This window comes from Cynoglossus semilaevis, chromosome 15 (genome assembly GCF_000523025.1).
Source record: "Cynoglossus semilaevis isolate Cse_v1.0 chromosome 15, Cse_v1.0, whole genome shotgun sequence".
In the NCBI taxonomy this organism is placed as follows: Eukaryota; Metazoa; Chordata; class Actinopteri; order Pleuronectiformes; family Cynoglossidae; genus Cynoglossus; species Cynoglossus semilaevis.
In genome coordinates this window covers 15,403,304-15,424,038 of record NC_024321.1, presented here as the reverse complement: position 1 = coordinate 15,424,038, position 20,735 = coordinate 15,403,304, and the positions used below count along the sequence as shown (strand labels likewise).

The following is a 20,735-nucleotide window of genomic DNA, read 5'->3' as shown; positions in this document are numbered from 1 at the left end:
TTTTATGTATGCACAAATGCTCTTTAGAACAACCTAGAATGTACTAGAATGTTCTGGAATTTTTTTTGTCAAGTCATTTCTAATGAAATGACCGCAGTCTGTTTTTTTCTGTACCCACAAGCTTTTACAACATCTGCATAGATTCAGATTAGACCAGAACAGCTAAAACAAACAAACTTGTTTTTTGTTTCTGTAACTAACAATATTATATGTAACTAACTAAATATGATCTATATATAAAATATTTTGTTATTAAGCATTTATGTTTTATAAATTGATCTATCTTCACATTAAGTATAAAAATATACAATAAGAGAAACAAGTCCAAATCTCCATAGATTATGTTTATTATTCAAGGTTATACAATTTTCAATGCACCTCTTGAGACCTGCAACTTTGATAAGTGGAATTAACTGTTTTTAATGTCAGCTGTTTCTGTACTTAATTTACAACAATACATTTACTTATTTGGATTAAAACTAAGACATTTAATTTATTTAAAGTGCATAGTATATTGAGAATATAATGTGCTACAGTGGTGTGCCTAGATCACTGCTGTTTTATGAGAGGGCAAAAGTTGATCATCATTCTTGGATGCCACTCTGTTCCATCTTTCTTGAATACATTCTTGATGTATTTGTACACTCCTCATTTGCCAAATTAGTATTTAATGCTTCCTAAAATTACTATCTGTCCTGATCACTCATTTACAATGCATGTAGCTGATAATACTATTTATATTGCTAGGTAACAAGATAGAAATACCTAGAAAAGTGATATTACAATCTATTTTCGACAATTCACTAACTCAATAATGCAATTATTCCAGAAGGCTCTTTCTAAGTGATATTACAATCTATTTTTGACAATTCACTAACTCAAAAATGCAATTATTCCAGAAGGCTCTTTCTCACTATTTTCATTTCTTGTAAAACACCAATCTGAAAAGAAAAGAAAAAATGAAAAGAAAAAGTTTGGATCTAAAGAGAGTAAATGTTGTTATGGAGCTGAAATTAATTACCTGAGCAGAGAATGATCATAAGGATTATACAGTATATTTATCAGGCCTCTTATTATGGTAACACAAAACAGCGAGGGGTGGGTGGAGGTCACGGGCACATGGCTGTTTATACAGAGCTGCAGAAGTAATTCCACACCATTTCCTAATATGCTGTATATCTCACAGTGTAACCTGACACCTATCAAAACCTACAAACACGGCAGGTTAAAGACGAGCACATGTAGAACAACAACAGAAGATTTGGCAGTAACGGTTCGTTTTCCATTCCTCTAGGGATGAAGGTTATCAGCCATGCAGAGGCCATGCTACAGAGTAGTGCTGACAAGCATCTGTTAGATTAACATGAGTTGGAAAAACAAAAAAACAGAGACTAGCGCACCGTCAGGGAGGTCAAGTGCTTTTCTATAAAACTGTCATCACGTCCAGTAAAAATAATACAATTGGGTGTTAGTCCGTGATCTTTTGCAGTGGTAGAAAATCTTCTAATTCAAATTCCTTCCCGAGGTTAGGGAGCACGCAGATGGAAGACTAAAAAAGCTACAGAGAGGAAATACAAGCAGAAAACATGTCACTGACAGACAACAAGCTCATGAACGACATGAAAATATCAGCAGTTTAATAAGACGTTTGTTTGGTTTATTGCATGATTCAAATTAAATGGTTATGGAGAAAAATAAACAAAGTTAATAAACCGATGGTTTAATAAATGATGAAAACAGTTGAAGAGGGATGATTTACGGATGCAGAGAACAGGCATAAAATAAATAAATGTGATTTCAGCTGACTGACAAAAGAACCGCTGCTCCGTTTGTATTTTGATCATAGTTCTTTATTGGAATTAATTGGAAGGCAAAAGATAAGAATATCTTCAGTCATTGTAAAAATATAAGTATATATATTTTGTTATACTTACGTATTAGATTTTATTGAATACAAACAGACTTGCTGACCAGTAAATTCTGGTCTGCTCTCATCTAGTAGTATAGATTTTACTTTAAAAAAAAAGAAAGAAAAAAAAGGAGAGACATTTCATGTCCAACCAAATTTGAAATGTGTGTTACTAAAAAAAATGGAGGGTAAGTTTTATGAATTCATATAATTGGTTTTGGTATTACTGTATGTGTTTAGCAGATTCATTATTGCCTACACATTAAATACACTCTGTAAGGCTAACCTGTCCTTCAGTAAAATTATTTAGGCTCACGTGTTTGTCACAGTTCAAATGTTGACACATAGAGTGTCAGTAAGTCGTAAGAATGTGTTTTTTCCAGTGCAGCTGGCAGACACAGTCCTGGATTTCCTGGAAGTTTGATCCATAAGTCAACTGAAATGGGCAAAGAAAAATAATAAATTATGGAAATGAGCAAAAAAAGAACATTCTGGATTCAAAATATGGCAAAAAGTATGGCAAAAATGAACAAAGGAGAAAACACCACAGGTACAGACAGACAACCTTATTGTTGGCTTTGGACGGTCCGTCAATGAAACGTGTAAAGAATCTACATTTTTTTTAAGTGATAGAAATATAGGGCGTGTAATGAAACATCAATGGAATTCTATCATTTAAAATATAAGAACTATACAAACGACAACAGACTATCATTAGATTCAGCGGATCATTAACAGACGTGAGCCCTGCCTGAGACACAGTCTGGCTGTTCAGACTGCAGAAACGTAGACACCAGCCTGTGGTGTGAAAGCTGTGACTCCTCCGACTGTGTTTGGGGACGCCGTGTCAGTCTGAATCTGTCTCTGTATCACTTTCTGGCCCAACTTGGCTTCTGGGAATATAACACTATCCCATTATTCACAATGGATGCACTGCTCTCCCCTCGATCCAATAACCTACAAATAGACACTCAACTAAGAGGTGACATGTCATGTTGTGATGATGCCCAACCACTGGGCCGAAAGACAGAGAGACAGAGATCATCAGGTGTACCGTGGTAAAATGATCCAGTTCCTTTGGCTGAAAAACTGTTAATATTAACTGCTACATATTTCTATATATACATGTCTTCAGAAAACGCATACATAACATAATTAGCTTCTTTGTGGATGAGACAACTGACAGGCAGAGCAATTGAATACTCAAACAAAAAGTAATAAGTCTTTCTTTAATTCCTGCCAATATATAAGTGCTAAACAGTGCTAAACAGGCCCAGTTTTCAAACTGAGAAAGTATAAATATATAGTATATATATATATATATATATATACTATACATATTTCTATATATACACATGTCTTCAGAAAACGCATACATAACATTAACAACTGAGGAAGCCATCGTCAATATGTTGATTTACACTTGTCGTTTTCCTACTGTGATCTGTTATAATTGTCAATGTTAAAAACTGTAGAGCAATGTGCAAAATTAAAAAAAAGAAAACAAACTCTCAAACTGATAAAAAAAAGAGCAACTCACTTTTTCTTGTCTTTGTCTTTCTTGAACGGCTGCTGTGAGCAGCCAGTGAGCGCCTGTCCCATCAGTGTCTCAGCTGCCATCTTTCTTCTGTTGAACGCATTCATCTCCTCCTCCAGCTCTCGCCTCTTCTCCTCCAGATTCATCTTTTCATCCTGGTGCAGCCGCTTCAGCTGCTCAAACCTCTCATGAAGCTGCAAAAATAATGACGACGGGAGAATGGAGGGGACACTGTACATGGTAAAACCTCGGCGAGGTGGTTTCTCTTAACAAGGCGATTCATGTTGACATGTTGACATGTTGAGTCCTCACCTCTTTTTCCTTTTCTTTCAGCTCTGCTTCCGTCTCCTTCACTTTGTTGACAAACATCTGCCTCATATTTTCCTCTTTGCGTTGCAGCTCCTTAACAAACTCCTTCCTCTTGGCTTCGTATGTTTCCTGAAGGCTAAAGGATCAGGATAGAAGAAACAGTCAACTCAGCTGAAAACATCAAACACCATGACATCACAGGCAGCCGTCTGTCTTGACATTAGGGAAGAATTCTAAGTTTTTGAGTTATATTTTTGCATATTTTTCTTGACATTTTTCTATATTAATAATTCCATCATTTGAATCAGTCATAAATAAAAACAGGTGTGAAACACACGACCAACTGCTGTTATTTGCCTTTCTGTTCTAACACTACAGAAACCTTTTTAATTTTATTTAGAAATGTTGATTAACCACAACTGCTGTGATTTAATCCGACACCATGCTAACAATGCTAACATCTACAGTAAGTTACTCATCATATCCTAAAAGAATCAGATTCCCGTGTGTGCCACAAGAGGGAGCTAAAGCACCACCATGGGTACACGTACCATATTTTGAGAGCCACTGTTTTAGTGGTTAATATGTCATTAAATATGGGGGTCATACAAACAAAATGATTGATGCACATTTGTGTGTAATTTTGTGTGGCTAAATGTTTAATTAATAGTTTTTTACAGATCAGTTTCTGGATGTAGGCCGTAGACTGTCCTCGTCTCACCTGAAGGACTGGCTGTCTGAATCTGTGTCCTTGAAGCCCATCTCCTCCAGCCTGCAGCGGCGGTACAGTTCATAATGACGAGCGTGCGTTTGGTCACGGAGATCCTCCATGTTGACTCGCAGAAGCATCTCTCTCAGCTTCACAAAGTCACAGTGGTTTTCGTTCTCCACTGCAAACCAAACCAAAAGTTGGCAGAGTAAATCACTTGGTTTTTTTGTGCTTTTAACAAAAATGAAGAGTTAAATTAAAATGAGAACATTAGGTCGCAGCTTACCCTGCACTGTTCCCCAGGGGTACAGTCTTGCCTTCACCATCTTGTTTCCAATTTGAACTTCCTCTACACTTCCCACCACAGCGAAGGGAAGATGTGTCTGAGATTTGGAAAATTAAAACTGAAAAACACTGCTGTTTTTTTATGCTTTGATCCTACAAATAATGTCGTGCAAAAAAATATCAAACACCTTCATGTCATCATGCAGTGACTTTGACAGACTTGTGGTTCATGTCATTGGTATATAAATATTACCGTGACTCCTAGGACTTACATTCATGGAGGCGTTGATTTCTGTGACCGCCTCGTCCTCTGTGGGGAACTGATAAATCTGAACCCCGTTACTGACCAGCTCGCTCATGATCTTGATCTTTAATTTGTCCAGTTCACTCTTGGACACTGTGTCTGCCTTTGCAATGACAGGGATAATGTTCACCTGCAAGATAAAACATGATGTACTGTAAGAGGCGGTCAGATGAAACAAACAAACAAACAAACACGGTTTTGTACGTTGGATTCATCACCTTGCTGTCCAGCTTCTTCATCGTGACAAGGTCCAGAGACTTCAGGGAGTGACCGGTGGGAGTGATGAAATACAGGCAGACGTGGATTCTTGTGTCATGGTAGTTGAACAGAGAACGCTTAATTTTCATCTCCTCCTCAAGATACCTCCCAAACTGGGTATCGATATAGTCCAGAACAGGTTTATAGCTGCAAAGATAAAGTAACAGAAACAATGTTTTTTTTTTTAAAAAAAAAGATTTGTTTTACGATTGAAGGAGATTCACGGATCAGGTGTGGGTCAAGAACAAGGATGTTCTCAAATCATCATTTCACAGTGAAACCCTGCAGCCAGGTCAAAAAGAGTCTCGTAATTTCTGAAAAAAGAGCTGAATGTGCAGTAACCGTCGCACATCATATGATTTCACTTTTTTTTTTGCAGCTCTTCTCATCTTCAGTGGACTTTATAATTTCACTTTAAATGTGAATAATGTTTCTGTGTCAGTTGCCGCAACACTGTCAATAACACAGAGAGTGTGCAGTCAGCAGGTCTGATTGGCGCAGCTCAGCTGTTCTTACTGTCCCATAAATCTGTTTACTTTTCATCCATTAGAGAAGGTGTGCGCTACAACCTACAAATATGTCTCATAACCAAAAATCCAAAAAAGAGCTTTAGATTATCATTCTCTGCTGCTCCAGGCTTTAAAAGACTACGGAAGTGACTTTACTTCTCTCTCGCTGTTTGCATGCCAGTAATTGGACGGAGCTCTTTGTGAATGTTTTACAGTCTGAGTGTGTTGGCTGTAACCCAGCACGAGAGGCAGAAGTGATTGATAGTTTGTGCAGCCATGAAAAGAACATCTCACAGTGGAGCTAAATTATTAAAGGGCTTAACTTTAAAACTGCACTGTGACTGACTTTACACTGCACATCTTCACGGAAGTCACATGAACCTTTACTTTTAGTAAAGCTGCAAAAAAAAAAAAAAACCAACAGAGGGGGAAAATGATCACCTGTCTTCTTTGTTGATTTGGTCTCCGAAGCCGACGGTATGAACGATGGTCAGCTTAAGGTTGACATTGCTCTCCTCTAGGTCATAGGTTTGTGGCTGTAGCTGAACCTTATTCTGGTAGTGGCTGGCTTCTTCGTTTTCAAACACTGTGTTGAAAAGGGTGTTCATCAGGGTGGACTTGCCGATGCCGGTCTCACCTTAGGTGGACAGAACAGACACAGAACTGAGTGTCTGTACATTCATCGTTGTCCTACATGGATTTTGAACTGCTGAGTTAACTTACCGACACAGAGGATGTTAAAACAAAAGCCGTTAGCGACCGATTTGCTGACCAGCTGATCTGGTAGACTGTCGAAGCCCACATGGCCCGAGAGCTCCACCGTTCTCTTGTCTTCATTCTGAGGTTTCTGTGACTGAAACGGTACATTAAGTCTCTCATGTTGTATAAAAATATAAACCCCCTTCTCCCTCATATAGTTTTTATATAAAATTATCGATATATTTTATAAACGACTTGTGTTGTCTAGGTAACTATAGCATAGAGTTCAGGTTTTCTATGGCACTGTACACCTCTGTTATTATGTGTTATGGTCAATATAAAACTTTCACATGTACAGTATATTAATTCTGCAAATTCACTCTGTGAAACTAACTAACTACTAACTACTGCTTTGGGTGTTAAAATCAGCTCTGTCTATTGTTTGACTCACACTACTGCCTCCTAGTGGCCCTGTTTCACATCTAGAAGAAAATTGACCATTAAAACCACTGAAGGAAACAATTGTCCATGAAAACGTGTTTTATTTCTGTTTCTGGAGCTTGAGCTCTTCTCTGTTGTCACTAAGTGAAAGGTGGAGTAAGGCAATATCTCCTATAGTCTCCAAGTTACCAAAACAATTTATGGTTTGGAATGTGTGTGTGTGTGTGGGAGGAGAAGGACTGGATTACCCAGAGGTCACCCATCCAACTGAGGGTAAGGGGGTTCTCATACTCCCCTGATGTCATGCTGGTGATAACCTGTTTTACAATACATTAGCATACAGCCAATAATAGTACTTGATTAAAAGTACTAATGAAAGAGAACATTTTTTTAAACTCAAGTTTTTCTAGTACTAATGAAAGAGCATTCAATGAAGAGCATTTTTTTAAACTCAAGTTTTTCAGAGTTTTATGTTATATATGTCTAAATGTATTATTCATAAATATATAGTGATTTCCTCTGGCTGTAACAAACAACACTGGCATATTGGCATTGTGCAAATGTCTCAACATGAAAACCAGGACGTGTCCAATACAACAATCATGGATCAACAAACACACACACACACTCACACACACATGCAGCACAAAGAGCTCTTTATGTCCATGTTATTTTACAAAGTGGGACTAAGTCCAAGCTGCCGGCTGCCCTGGTACCCATAACTCCCCATTCCAGACCGAGACAAACATGCACTCTTCTCTAACTCAGCAAAGTGTCTCCTCCTTTACGCAGCAACCTGTAAGCAGGCGACTAAAAATAACAAACAGATAAGACTGTGAAAATCCGTTAATAACACAGGGCAATGAATTACATGTTCGGCTGAGCACTACGTCACCGAACAAAATGATGACTCTTAAGAAAATGTCGGCATCCGTGGGGTCAGAAAAGCCACAGGACGGTTTGAAAATGTCATGTTCGGTTTTCCTTAGAATGCATTTGATCGCCATAATATGTAGAAAATTTCTCATATTTAGTCATACAAATACATTTTTAAAGCATCTTTGAAGAAATATACAACCAGTATCTGGAAATCATGGTACATTTTGTAAATATCTTGACTCCACATTGCAAAACTGTAAATCCTAGCTGTTTTTTTACCATATTTTTTTTTTTAAACTATTGAATGTTGAGTAAATGAAGTGATCTCATTTGCTTACAGATTTCCATTAAACTACAGGCTGTATAAATAAGAAAACAACAATGCAAATACAAATGTTGAAATGATACAAAACCATGTTGTCAAACATCATCACTTCTAATGACTATTTCACTAAAAACTAAAGGCACTTCAGATCAATGACCAGAACTGTATATTGGCGGGTTGGGATTATCATTTTACATCATCATACATTATTCACGACTTGGGTAAATGGTAAAAACACGGATATGACTCTATAGCTAAGAGACTTCTGCTTATGTTTATCCTCTTAACTGAGCTTCTGAGGCCGCCTGTCCTACACTGGGTGGCCTCGTTAACCCAGCACACCTGTCACAGCGGCTAACCTGGTAAACAACAGACGAGTGCTGACGCACAGGCGTCGTGTTGCACAGCGTGCGTACGTGGTCGGATGCTGAAGTGCGCCTTTTCGTTCAGCAGCTACACCGAGCCGCTCTGTCAAGTGCGTCAGTGCACAAAGACAAAACGTTCGCCTTCATTAAATGTGATCGGTTTTCTCAGCACCGCAGCGCCGCTGCAACATTACCCACACATACACTGCACATACCATCATCGCCATCAGCACCATCAGTACCATCACCATCAGTACCAGCACCAGAACACCTGACCGTCTATACGACAGAGGATCTCGCCCCCCTGTCTGTGACGGTGACAGTGCATCCGTTCGTTCAGTAAATGTGGTCGTACTTACTGCTGTGTCCGATCTCACTCCGCTCTCAATGTGGCCACTTGGAGGCAACACCCCCTCTTTGTTGGAGGCTGAAACTGCAGCCTCCGGGCAGAATCCTCAGCCTTATTTTAAACAATCAGAGTTTAATGTACGATCATATCAACCTACAGGCTGAGGTGTGTAGGAAGTGGTCCAACAAATGGACACCTGCAGGACACTTTCAAAGCACAGGGAGTACAAAGTACAAAGTATGTACTTCGACCACTAACTACTTGCCACAACACTAGCTCTTCCAATAAAAAAAATGTGTAAAAATGTAATTTTTTGTAAAATAATTTTTCTCCTAAACTTTCTTTATTCTTGGGGTCATTCTACCTGCATTTGCTGCACGGTGGAATGTGTTTTTTGTATTTGGACATGGATATTTTTTGTCTGTCTTTTCAGCAAGTACTTTCATAACCTTTTTCTTTTTTTTTTTAGTTCTCTGGTTGTTTTGATATTTTGATTTAAAAACCCCTCTTAAGTTTTTTTTCAATCAAATATTTTATTAAAGTATTTTATACATATATGTGGCCTAAATTATAGTATATTCTGCCTTTGGATTACATGCAACATGCAGTTATTTGGGGACAATAAAGTCAGTTTTATATCTTCATCAAAAAACCTTCTCTCACTTCAAAAACAAGAAAACAACGTCTGTGTCCCATTAACGTTATGCAAGTGTCAAAGTTCAAGACGCCTCACGCTCACACAAAAAGTCTGCCCATACCGGCTAAATCCTTTCTAGGGTTGTTGGACACAATCCCAGCAGTAAAGCACAAAAATGTGTTAAACTCCCCAAATGAGTTTATGTCAATTTTTAATCCTGTCATTTAATCACTAGGCCACAGACTGCCCAAAAGTCTATTATAATTGATATTAAAGTTTGCAAGTTTTCTAAAAAAAAAAAAAGATTGTGTATGTCCTTAGTGCACTAATAAGTAAAAGTGTTTTTTTTTTTAAATAAATCAGAAAGTGGGAATGGGAGGGGCATTGTGGGGGCTGTTTGACCAGGGCGCCAAATATGCTCGGTTCGCCCCTGGAGCTGAGCTTCCCTGCAGCCAGTGTCTAACGGGGAGGGCGGTGATGAACGGCTGGATTTTGTGGGCGCCGGAAGCAGCAGGTTGTTGAAGGACAGAGGAGAGGGGCGCGGATTGTCTCCGAGGTTTCATCTGAAGCTCTCACCTCCAGTCTGTCATATTTACCCACTTTTTTGTTTGTTTCTTTTTTGTTTTTGTTTTTTACCAAGGACGGAGATCGAACATGGCTTTAACGCAGGAATCCGTGTTGTCTTTTTTGCTGGAGCACGGAGGAAAGGTGAAAAACTCCGAGCTGCTCCACTCTTTCAGGAATCACATCAACTGCACTGATCCCGCGGAAAAGCTGCAGAACAGAGACGTGTTCAAAAAGCTGGTGAACAGCGTGGCCGTGGTCAAACAGATGGACGGGGTGAAGTTCGTGGTGGTGAAGAAGAGGTACCAGGACTTTGTCCGGGAGAGGACGCAGATGGATGACAGTTTGTCCGGCCACTCTTCCAGCTTTTCCTGCGCGTCTCCACAGAGGGACGAGGACAGCCGGCTGGTTTATTCCGACATCGAAAACAATAACAATGTGTGCTGTCCGTTAGACGTTAGCTGGAGTAAATGTCCTGAGAACATCACACACACGTCGGTGGAGTGTGTGAGGAAGGTAGACGCTAAAAGCAGAGACTTAAATGGCACCGTCAAAGTTCTAAACGTCTCTGGAGATCACGTGAGCAGATCGGGCAAATCTGGAGCTGTGTTTGCCGTCGTTGCGGTGAAATCCCCTCCACCTGTACACGATGGGCTGCATCCACACGTTCATCGACAAAACCAAAACTCACACAAAACCTCAGCGCCACCTGTGGTGCAACCTGTGAACTCCCCCAGGCGTCAAAAGGATGCACATGAACGTCAGTGCTCCAAGGACGCCATCCCACCTGTCGTTGGTTCACAAGTGAAGCCTCAAAGCAAGTGCACAAAACCTGGAGATGATGTCAGGTATGTCGAGTCAGTGCCTTTGGAGCCACTAGCCCATGAGTGGCTGGTCAAGTGTGCTGCTGGACTGTGGGGTCAAATCCCTGCTTTGCTCCAGCAGGACCCAGGACTAGCACAGAGGAAGGACTTCATGTCCGGCTTCACGGCACTCCACTGGGCGGCCAAGGACGGTAACTGCGCCGTGATCCGCAAGCTGGTGGACACCTCCAGGAGAAGAGGCGTCTACATTGACATCAACGGTAAAAGCCACGGGGGTTACACGCCGTTACACATCGCAGCCATGCACGGTCAGGCCGAGGTCATGGCTCTGCTCGTGCAGAGGTATGGAGCCAGCGTCAATGAGAGGGATCATGCTGGCAAGAAGGCCCTGCACTACCTGGGTGAAGGTGCGTCGGCCGAGACCACGGCACTTCTGGGGGGACTGCCCCGGAGCAAGAGCAGGGAGAGGACGGAGGGGGAGGACGACAGAGACCACAGCAAAGGATTCACCGGCATCAGTAAACTGTTTCAGCCGCACATGGGGAAGAAACACAGGACGACGACGAAGAATTACGCTCACGACTGGTGAGGAGTAGATCGCCCAGCGGTCATCGGACGATCTTGGTTTGAATCCCTGCCTGAAGCTGGACTGTGACTGTGTCTAGTCAGCACCAAAAACTACCCCCCGACGCACTATCAACATGCAGTTCCCTGCTCCTGTGCACCCAGTCCACCGGGTGTTTCACAGACGGGTTAAATGCAGACAGTAATTTCCCTCAGGGGAATCTTTGAGTACTTAAAAATAAAATGAAAAAAAGAATCTTATCTCTAAATATGCTGTAGTTCACTTTGAAACCATCATAAAATGTGATTGTAAGTACTTAACAAAAGTGATCAATTATATATTTATACATTTTGTTTAACGCCTGTTTGTCTTATCAGCACTGGTCACAAAACCTGGAGATGATGTCAGGTATGTCGAGTCAGTGCCTTTGGAGCCACTAGCCCATGAGTGGCTGATCAAGTGTGCTGCTGGACTGTGGGGTCAAATCCCCGCTTTGCTCCAGCAGGACCCAGGACTAGCACAGAGGAAGGACTTCATGTCCGGCTTCACGGCACTCCACTGGGCGGCCAAGGACGGTAACTGCGGCGTGATCCGCAAGCTGGTGGACACCTCCAGGAGAAGAGGCGTCTACGTTGACATCAACGGTAAAAGCCACGGGGGTTACACGCCGTTACACATCGCAGCCATGCACGGTCAGGCCGAGGTCATGGCTCTGCTCGTGCAGAGGTATGGAGCCAGCGTCAATGAGAGGGATCATGCTGGCAAGAAGGCCCTGCACTACCTGGGTGAAGGTGCGTCGGCCGAGACCACGGCACTTCTGGGGGGACTGCCCCGGAGCAAGAGCAGGGAGAGGACGGAGGGGGAGGACGACAGAGACCACAGCAAAGGATTCACCGGCATCAGTAAACTGTTTCAGCCGCACATGGGGAAGAAACACAGGACGACGACGAAGAATTACGCTCACGACTGGTGACCAGCCCACGGCCCAGTGGTCATCGGACGATCTTGGTTTGAATCCCTGCCTGAAGCTGGACTGTGATTGTGTCTAGTCAGCACCAAAAACTACCCCCCGACGCACTATCAACATGCAGTTCCCTGCTCCTGTGCACCCAGTCCACCGGGTGTTTCACAGACGGGTTAAATGCAGACAGTAATTTCCCTCAGGGGAATCTTTGAGTACTTAAAAATAAAATGAAAAAAAGAATCTTATCTCTAAATATGCTGTAGTTCACTTTGAAACCATCATAAAATGTGATTGTAAGTACTTAACAAAAGTGATCAATTATATATTTATACATTTTGTTTAACGCCTGTTTGTCTTATCAGCACTGGTCAAATGACTTGTATTAAAACTTCACCAATGATTAAACTCATTGACTTATGTTAATGTGTGTGTCTTTACTTTGACCAATCAAAAAAAAGCAGCTGTTGCTACAAGATTACACACTTGTATTCAGTCGTGTGTCTCACAGAAAACTACAGTTGTGGAGTGAAGTAGTGTGGGAATACACCTTGGTACTTCTACTTTAAAGCAGTGTGGTACTGAGTGGGGCCAGTTACAGGCTGGTGCTCAGAGCAGTGGAATGTCCTTTATCAGTGTCTTTGTGAACTTGGGGTTTTAATGGATGCGCATTCTTCAGTCAAACTAACATGGGGCCCTGTTCAGTCTGTGGACTGAAAGACAAGATCACATAATGATCACTTAGTTCATACTCAGCACAACAGAGCTGATCTCATTCAAACCAGTTCCAGTGTAAACACATTTTACATCCAGTATCGCCAGGGGCAGTTTGTATGAAACAGAATACCAACCGGACTAACTGCTGACTATGTTCAACACAAAGGCACTACAATCACAATTAAACCCTTTTTTTAAAATTTAATTTCACATCCGGTTGCCTAACTGAACTCTTTAATCTCTTCAACCTAATTTTTTAAGTTTTTGAAAACTATATATTTCTGCTTTTCCTCTGCCCTTAAATGGGATAATGCAGGAATGTTTGTCTTCAGTATAAAACGCTAAAAACTAGCTGTACAGAAGGCATGACGTTCATTTAACTGAAAGCATGATGATTATGATTCCTGAGAGGGCTATTAAGTAAAAGTAAAGTTGTCTTTGTCGGTAAAATATCAAGTATAGCCAAAAGGTATTACAAACAATAGTTATACTTATTAGTCACCCGGAAATAATGCCACTAAAACGTCTTTTGCAAATAGAAAATAATTCCAACTTTAAAATGGTTAGCTTTCTATCATAATGACATGCCAAACAGATATGTATGTATGTAGGTAAGTCATTGTAGTATTCACAAACCTGTCCAAGTGCTATGATTGGCTATGATGTTAAAAAATGACCAAAGGTAACCACCTGAAAATATCGAGCCAGACAATGTGTCTAAAACCACATTGTACCTATAAGTTTACAGTAACATTTTCTAAGTCAAAGATACGACAAACAAAACTATCATCCAGAAGCTCTGTTTCTGTTATTTTGTACGGGCCAGAAACTCCTGTCCTCATCTGACCTAAACAAGAGTCCCTGATGACAAAAACACACGCAGTTGGACTCCAACAACGACACCATAAGGACAACAACAACCGCACAATGCACTTTGTTTTGTTTTTTGCTGCAAGAGAAGCTTCTTCCGGACATAAAGGAAGCTTTACTCATTAAAAAATTCTACAATATAGTCCTTAAACTCCCTCTATCCTTCAATCCAACTTCCTCTTACACTGATGGAGCCCTCTGTGATTAAAAAAGGAAGTGAAGCACAGAAAGAGTTCCTACGTGTGTTCTTTGTGCCTCAGGGCAAACGTTCCAAACTTCAAAGCCTCCCCAACAATAGTGTGATGTGGTACAGGTATTGGATCATTTCCCGTCAGCTGAAAATGCTGAGCTGCAAGGATTTGTGTTGTAACAACAGAAAATGAAAGTCACCAGCAGATAATCTCTCTGTACTTTTTTTGCTTACTTGTATTTTTCTGCCTTTTAGGTTTTTTCTTTTTACAAAACTATCTCAAAATATTTTTAAAAATAACCCAGTAAATGTTACCTATAATTTAGCAGTATCTTATTTTGACCAGCTTATAAAAACACGGTCGTACCTGTCACAGTTTCTAAATTAGCGTTTGGTCATTTATTCTTCGTTATGTTGCCTGGTGAATGAGTCTGAATCATTAACAAATAACGCATCGCATTCTTATTTCATTTTAGAATATGTAGCCAATTTCTAAAAAGGGGGGTTTGTAGATGTAATACACAGTTATAGCCGATAGATGGCAACGACGAATCCTAACCTTTTTAAGGCCATAGATCCCCGAGATAGAGAGGTGATTATTAAAACACCTCAATGGTAGAAATTGGTTGGCATTACATTGTAAGATGTAATTTTAAAAATATTTTTAAAAATATTTTTAAAAAATCAAGTAGTACTTACTTTTTGATTTAAGAAGTGTCTCCATTCTGGAGATAATGTTCAATAAAATGACTCTTGCCCATATAAGAAGTATTTCCCCAGCGTTGTGCAGCTGTATTTTTTCAGTAACCTAGAACTAAAAGTTATAATAATGTTTTGTTTATGTTCATCATTATTATCTCTCTGTTACGTGTCGTGCTGCAGTGACGCCAGCAGAGGGCTGTGCGCTGTGGGTGATGGGGCTGATTGCGCACAGCTGTGTGTAGATCAGCGCACAGCTGTGTGCGAATATCAGCGACCGCACCTGTCCGCTCCCGACCTGAAGCTCTCGGCTCAGGATTGTGCACACACACATATATATACACACACACACCCTGCGTTTACACGGCTGTCGTTTGTTTATCATGGAAAAACACGTGCTAATGTCAGCTGCCCTGCGTCATGTTGGCACCGTGGTCGTCCTGCTGCTGCTCACCCACACCAGCCCAGAGCTGGTCACTTCTACCACAGTGCGCAGCCTGGACGAGCTCAGCTCCTCGTACAGCAGCATCTTCTCCCCGCTGTTCAAAGCCCTGTCAGAGCACGGAGGGCCCCGGTGGAGCCCAGCTCTGAAGAAGAAGATGAAACCTGAGCACAGGTACATAAAGTTTCTGAGTCAGGTCTACAAGAGGTCATCCAGAGTGCAGAGGAGTCTGGACGGGAATAAAACCTACAACACAGTCCGACTGATCAAGCCAAAAGATGAATGTCTGGCACAGGGTGACAAAGGTCAGAAGTTGACACACACACGCATACACACGCATACTGAATGATGGTTGACATTGTGGAAGACAGAAATTTACTGCTCAAAAGTCACACATGATCCTTAAAGCATTATGTTCCAGGTGGTGGTGGTGTTCTTTGGGTTAAATGACAGGAGCCTTCTTCACTGTACGTCAACACCATCTTTATGGAGGGAGGGGGGCTCAGATCATGACTGTAATCTTTTTCTTTACAGATCTAAAGCTGTTGTTTATAGATGTTTATTTATCAGTCTTCCTGATAAACTTATTGACATCTACAGTAGAATTATTTTTTTTGTTTACATATGCTTCTCCTGTTTTGGGAGGATCACATTTCTTTGCAAAGTCTAAAGTTGTTGTTGCTGCTGTTTTGCTTTAAAGAGTGACAGCGCAACCTCCTTAACACAGTTCTGATTTGGGTTTCCTTTATATAATAATAATTTATTACCACCAGAACTAAGTATGTAGAAAATAGTATCAGAGTATAATTTAGTTGTTTGTTAAAAGTATTTGTGTATCCTATTTATTAATGCATTTTCCTGCAAACTTTTACTACTATTGTTAGTATTCTCCCCCCCCTTTTCAACAGTACGTCAGACATGTGCTTGTAGATAAAAACAGGCCTGGTATTATTCTAATATCAGAATAGGATTGTCTCATTCTTACATCCAGAGGCTCAATGCTGGACACATTAGTGAATGAGGCACATTGTTTTTATGACAATAACATGCTGTTCTGTCTTGCCTTTGTTTTATGTATTCTCCAGTGAGTTATATGCAAGATCTTTCGTTCAGCCTCGATCAAGTGAGAAGAAGGGAGCAGCTTTTGAAGTCGGCTCTGCTCTACCATTTGGACGATGGCCACGCGGCACCTCTGAACACGATCTGCTACATGAGTGTGAGGGAACAAGAGCAGCTGAACCAGTGTCATCTATGTCCTGTCATCCAACAGGCTGTGAACTTTACAGCCGACAGGAGGAACAGGAAGAACTGGGTGGAGGTTGACATCACCTCGGTTGTCAAGCCACTCCTTAAGTTTCAGAAGAAGAATATACAACTGCTGGTCAACGTCACCTGCCCAGACAAACGTGTAGTCAAGGAGGTCACCTTAAAACCTCCTCCTCTGCTGCTTTATCTGAAGGACACCAGCAAAACCACTCAAAGACCATTGGCCAGTGAAAAACCAGGAGCAAGTGCCGCAGCTGAGTCTTTTCACAAGCAGATCATGTTCAGACCAGAGCAGAAGTTTAGGCACAAGAGGAGATGGAAGAGACACGCTCTGAAGAGCAAAAGAGGCGACAGGAGCTTTGACGTCCACCTGCCAGACCTACGCTCACCTTCTGAGTTCCCAACCAAAGACTGCGCTCTGTATGATTTCAGAGTGTGCTTCAGCCAACTGAAACTGGATCACTGGATTGTTTTCCCTCCAAAGTACAACCCTCGATACTGCAGAGGCATCTGCCCAAAGACCCTGGGATTCATCTACGGTTCTCCTGTCCACACCATGGTGCAAAATATCATCTACGAGAAGTTGGACTCCTCTGTGCCTCAGCCATCGTGTGTTCCCTCACACTACAGCCCCCTGAGCGTCATGATCTTCGAAGAGGACGGGTCTTACGTCTACAAAGAGTTTGAGGACATGGTTGCGACCAGGTGCACATGTCGCTAAGTTTCCTCCCAAGATGTGCTCGTGCCTTTATCCTTTATTTAAAGGCTAAATAGATCAGCACCACAAAAGCCTTCCAACAGTTGTCACAAGTGAACTCTACCTCAAGAGTGCATCCTCCAAATATCAAAAAATCTGACAGGCCTCAGTGATTTCATTATTTATAAAATGCCGTGCATGAGCTAGACCGGGTGTGTTTTATCCTAACAAAAAATATGGAAAGGTGAAGTTTGTTTTCATTTCATTAAGGCAGAACAAGACGGGGTGGAAGTGCATCCTCTTGTTCAAGATGCTGTTTGCATAATGGCATCACGTCTGGCACATTTGAAGAAAAAGAAATGTATGATTATGATTTTTTTAAGTTACGTTTTGTTAATTTATTTTGGGTGGATGGGTCTGTTCTTCCATTTAGCACAAATGTCAAGTTTTAAGTAAACCTGGTTGTGAATGAAAGAAAAGGAAGCGGTTAGTATACATAAGCAAACCTTTTACATATCGTTTTATCCATGGGGATTACAGACTGTCAACTGTCTGAACACTCCTGTCTTCAAATTGTCCGGAATGAAAGTTGTCAAGGTTTCAATGTGTATTTATTACTTCTGGTTACCGAGTGACTGCATACATCTGACTTTGTACTGGCCAAATGTGAATACCTGCATTCCATGACTATTTATACAAACTGAATGAATTCACTGTGTCTGTGTTCAGTTTAGAGATATTCAAGACAATGTAAATAGGTAATAATATCCTGACAAGTTGGAAAAATAAAAATAGCAGGCATAAATATTGTTTGTCTGCATACATCTGGCTGAAATGCTCACTTCAAAAAATGTTTTTGCATTACTTGGTCTATTAAGATTCCCAATTATTATTTGGTTGGTAAATTATTAGACATTGAAAGAAATGTATTTGCATAGATAAAATGTACTTAATTTTTATGTACGATTTGCCACCAATGAAAGTTTAGTTTCAAAGTGTAGGCACTGTATGTCCCAGTGATACTGCATTATAGTTCTTAGTAACTTGCCAATGTTACAGAATATACATTTAGAATGATCAGTCACTGCTGTTAAGGATCAATTAAAAACTGATGACTCAACAGGCTGTTACATAGGTCACAGCTGTTTGAAACAGGAAACAATAAACTAGAGTTAGTTCCTGTCAGGTTAGGGTATCAATGTTAAAACGGTCCCAAAATGATTTTCAGTTAATGTAAACTGTATGATGTTTAATAACAGTGGGAGGGTTTCAGTTACCTAAGGTCATAAAATAACTTAATGTTTAAATTTAACATTTTGTTAGAGTCACAGTTGAAGACAATCCAAAAGTATCACATAAAACATTGACATATTTTTAAATTTATCTACAGTTGACAAACCTGATTTTTCACCCCCTTAGTCTTCTCCATTACAGCCTTATGACACTTTAGATTCAAGTACTATCCATAATGTTTGATGTATGGAGTTAGCTCAGGATTCCTTTGATGTGAAGGGTCAAAGCCAAAAATGGGTTTAGTTTGATTGTACATTACACTTTGTACTTCTTAGATTTTGGATGCATTATTTCAATGTTAACGTCTTAATTTTCTTTTCATTAACGACTGTGATAATTATTCTAGATTTATAAAAACAACCAGCATTAAACCAAGGCCATTAGTGGCATTACCCTCCTGGGCGACAGAGGGCGATAGCATATGTGGACAACCCAAGTATGGATAAGAGTTAAGGACATCCGGAAGTTAGAAGAAATCGCTGCTGAGGCGTATCACGGTGAGTTTCAATGTCACAGTTGGTTTACACAGTTTTGTGCGTCGAATCGTGTTACATCATCTAAAAAACATCGTCTATTAATAAAAAATGTACGTATTCACTAGTCCCTAGATAAATGGTTCCAAATTAATATATACGACTGTTAACCCAGGGCGGTTAGCATGTGATGCTAACACGTAGGAAACAGCGTTTCTTCTTGTAGTTATTGTGTGCGTTATTTCACAACTATGTTACAGCTGACGCAATTTGCCTGTTCAATGTGTTAATGGCATATGTAACAAAGTATTAATAAACAATTGTCTTGTTCTTAGAAGTCTAGCCGAAAGGTCAATTATTTACATTATATTACGTTTGCCTTCTTTGTTTTAATACATGTTATTGTTACAGTCATTCCAGATCAACTCGGCTGCAAACATGGGCTTACACTTTGGTGACCTGGCCAAGGTCAGACATGTTATAACATACAGCATCTCACCGTTTGAACAGAGGGCTTTCCCCCACTACTTTTCCAAAGGACTCCCCAATGTTTGGAGACGGTTTAGATCCTCTGTCTTCAAAATTGGCCCCCGTAAGTCCCAGTCCCTGTTTATAGTATAACAACATTTGAGAGTTACATGGTTTATATGTAACCTATACTACTCAGCTCATGGTAGTGTACCAGTTGTGCGTTATTGTTGCTTTGGTGGTTTTTTTCTTAACATGGAGTAGTTATTTCCACAATTGATGAGAAGAGCTAAATCTAGTGAAGTTTCTCATTATTAATTCACATGGACTTGTTTACAAAACCAACTGGAAGATTACAAGTCTGTTGACAAAAGTAACCCTTACTTTTCTCGACAGACTTGTAATCTCCCAGTTCTTGTATACATGTTGAAGCAAAAACTGTTCCAAATAATCCAAACTGGCCTTGTGATCTTTTTTTTTTTTTTTTTTACAGCCATGATGGCCGTTCTCCTGACATACTACTGGGGCAACTTTATCCATGAAAAGAACAAAAAGAAGAATCTTGCAGACTACGAGAATGACGAATAAACTCCACAGTCACCTAAGAAAGCTGTTCAGTTCAAAACTCTGTTAATAAAAATGAAAAATATTTATGAAATATTTGTATTTGTTTCATTCACATGTCTAAATGTCGTTATTGTAAGTATTGTCAGTTGTGCTCAGTATTTTTGAGTTGAGAATATAAAATACCCTGAGCAATGGTCACTAGTCTCAACATCTTTAACAAAATGTATTTTGCTCTGATCATCATGATTTTTTATGAATATTTTCTAAAAGTGTGGGAAAAATAAATGGTACTCCTTTGCGATTTTCTAAATATAATAAGTACTTTGATGGCTGGTCATCAAAGTAAGAATACTCGTTCCAACTCTCTTTTGAAAGAGAGATGGATGTTTAAGGATTAAAGGAATTGCACTGGTTTCGGTGATATTTGGTTATCATTCTCAAGCAAATTTATACATTAAAAATTCACGCATCTGCTGTGGCTGGAGCAACAGTGAGTTTTTTCCCCTCAAAGAACAGGACAACAACACATCAGAGCATGTAATTAACTATTAAACCAAACTAAGAACAAAAATGATTAGTTCAAACATCCAAAACCTCTCCTCTTCTGTCATTTCAAATAACTAC

General features: G+C 40.2%; 3 protein-coding genes across 6 annotated transcripts in view; 2 read left to right on the top strand and 1 right to left on the bottom strand.

Annotated features, from left to right (window-relative positions):
* Positions 1-971: 971 nt before the first annotated feature.
* The window catches only part of LOC103391218 (septin-8-A), a 24,960-nt gene continuing 5,196 nt past the window's right edge, over positions 972-20,735 (bottom strand). The window contains exons 1-10 of one of the 3 annotated variants that reach the window (XM_008327393.3): positions 18,710-18,790; positions 6,544-6,673; positions 6,262-6,457; positions 5,272-5,458; positions 5,022-5,183; positions 4,751-4,847; positions 4,477-4,645; positions 3,759-3,891; positions 3,450-3,640; positions 972-1,558 (exon numbers count right to left, since the gene is read on the bottom strand). In XM_008327393.3, the coding sequence (XP_008325615.1) occupies positions 1,504-1,558; positions 3,450-3,640; positions 3,759-3,891; positions 4,477-4,645; positions 4,751-4,847; positions 5,022-5,183; positions 5,272-5,458; positions 6,262-6,457; positions 6,544-6,673; positions 18,710-18,739 (1,350 nt within the window). In that variant the 5' untranslated portion in view covers positions 18,740-18,790 and the 3' untranslated portion in view covers positions 972-1,503. Of the gene's footprint in view, positions 1,559-1,828; positions 2,346-3,449; positions 3,641-3,758; positions 3,892-4,476; positions 4,646-4,750; positions 4,848-5,021; positions 5,184-5,271; positions 5,459-6,261; positions 6,458-6,543; positions 6,674-18,709; positions 18,791-20,735 lie in introns of those variants that run through there. The other 2 variants (XM_008327394.3, XM_025062873.1) reach the window with 2 other exon arrangements.
* gdf9 (growth differentiation factor 9) lies at positions 15,124-18,145 on the top strand. The gene is made up of 2 exons (XM_008327392.3): positions 15,124-15,652; positions 16,433-18,145. The coding sequence occupies exons 1-2, from the start codon at positions 15,289-15,291 to the stop codon at positions 17,332-17,334; spliced, it is 1,266 nt and encodes a 421-aa protein (XP_008325614.1). The 5' UTR covers positions 15,124-15,288; the 3' UTR covers positions 17,335-18,145.
* uqcrq (ubiquinol-cytochrome c reductase, complex III subunit VII) lies at positions 18,888-20,202 on the top strand. 2 transcript variants are annotated; one of them, XM_025062890.1, is made up of 3 exons: positions 18,888-19,189; positions 19,488-19,668; positions 20,038-20,202. In XM_025062890.1, the coding sequence occupies exons 1-3, from the start codon at positions 19,025-19,027 to the stop codon at positions 20,130-20,132; spliced, it is 441 nt and encodes a 146-aa protein (XP_024918658.1). In that variant the 5' UTR covers positions 18,888-19,024; the 3' UTR covers positions 20,133-20,202. The 2 variants fall into 2 exon arrangements, with proteins under 2 accessions (XP_024918658.1, XP_008325617.1); XM_008327395.3 differs by having other exon boundaries at positions 18,891-19,100; positions 20,038-20,198.

Bases quoted from the DNA above. Each gene is read 5' to 3' on its own strand.
- gdf9 (XM_008327392.3), top strand. From the start codon at position 15,289: ATGGAAAAACACGTGCTAATGTCAGCTGCCCTGCGTCATGTTGGCACC. The intron at 15,653-16,432 runs GTCAGAAGTTGA...TGTATTCTCCAG, and splicing joins TCTGGCACAGGGTGACAAAG to TGAGTTATATGCAAGATCTT.
- uqcrq (XM_025062890.1), top strand. From the start codon at position 19,025: ATGTGGACAACCCAAGTATGGATAAGAGTTAAGGACATCCGGAAGTTA. The intron at 19,190-19,487 runs GTACGTATTCAC...TTATTGTTACAG, and splicing joins ATCGTCTATTAATAAAAAAT to TCATTCCAGATCAACTCGGC. The intron at 19,669-20,037 runs GTAAGTCCCAGT...TTTTTTTTACAG, and splicing joins TGTCTTCAAAATTGGCCCCC to CCATGATGGCCGTTCTCCTG.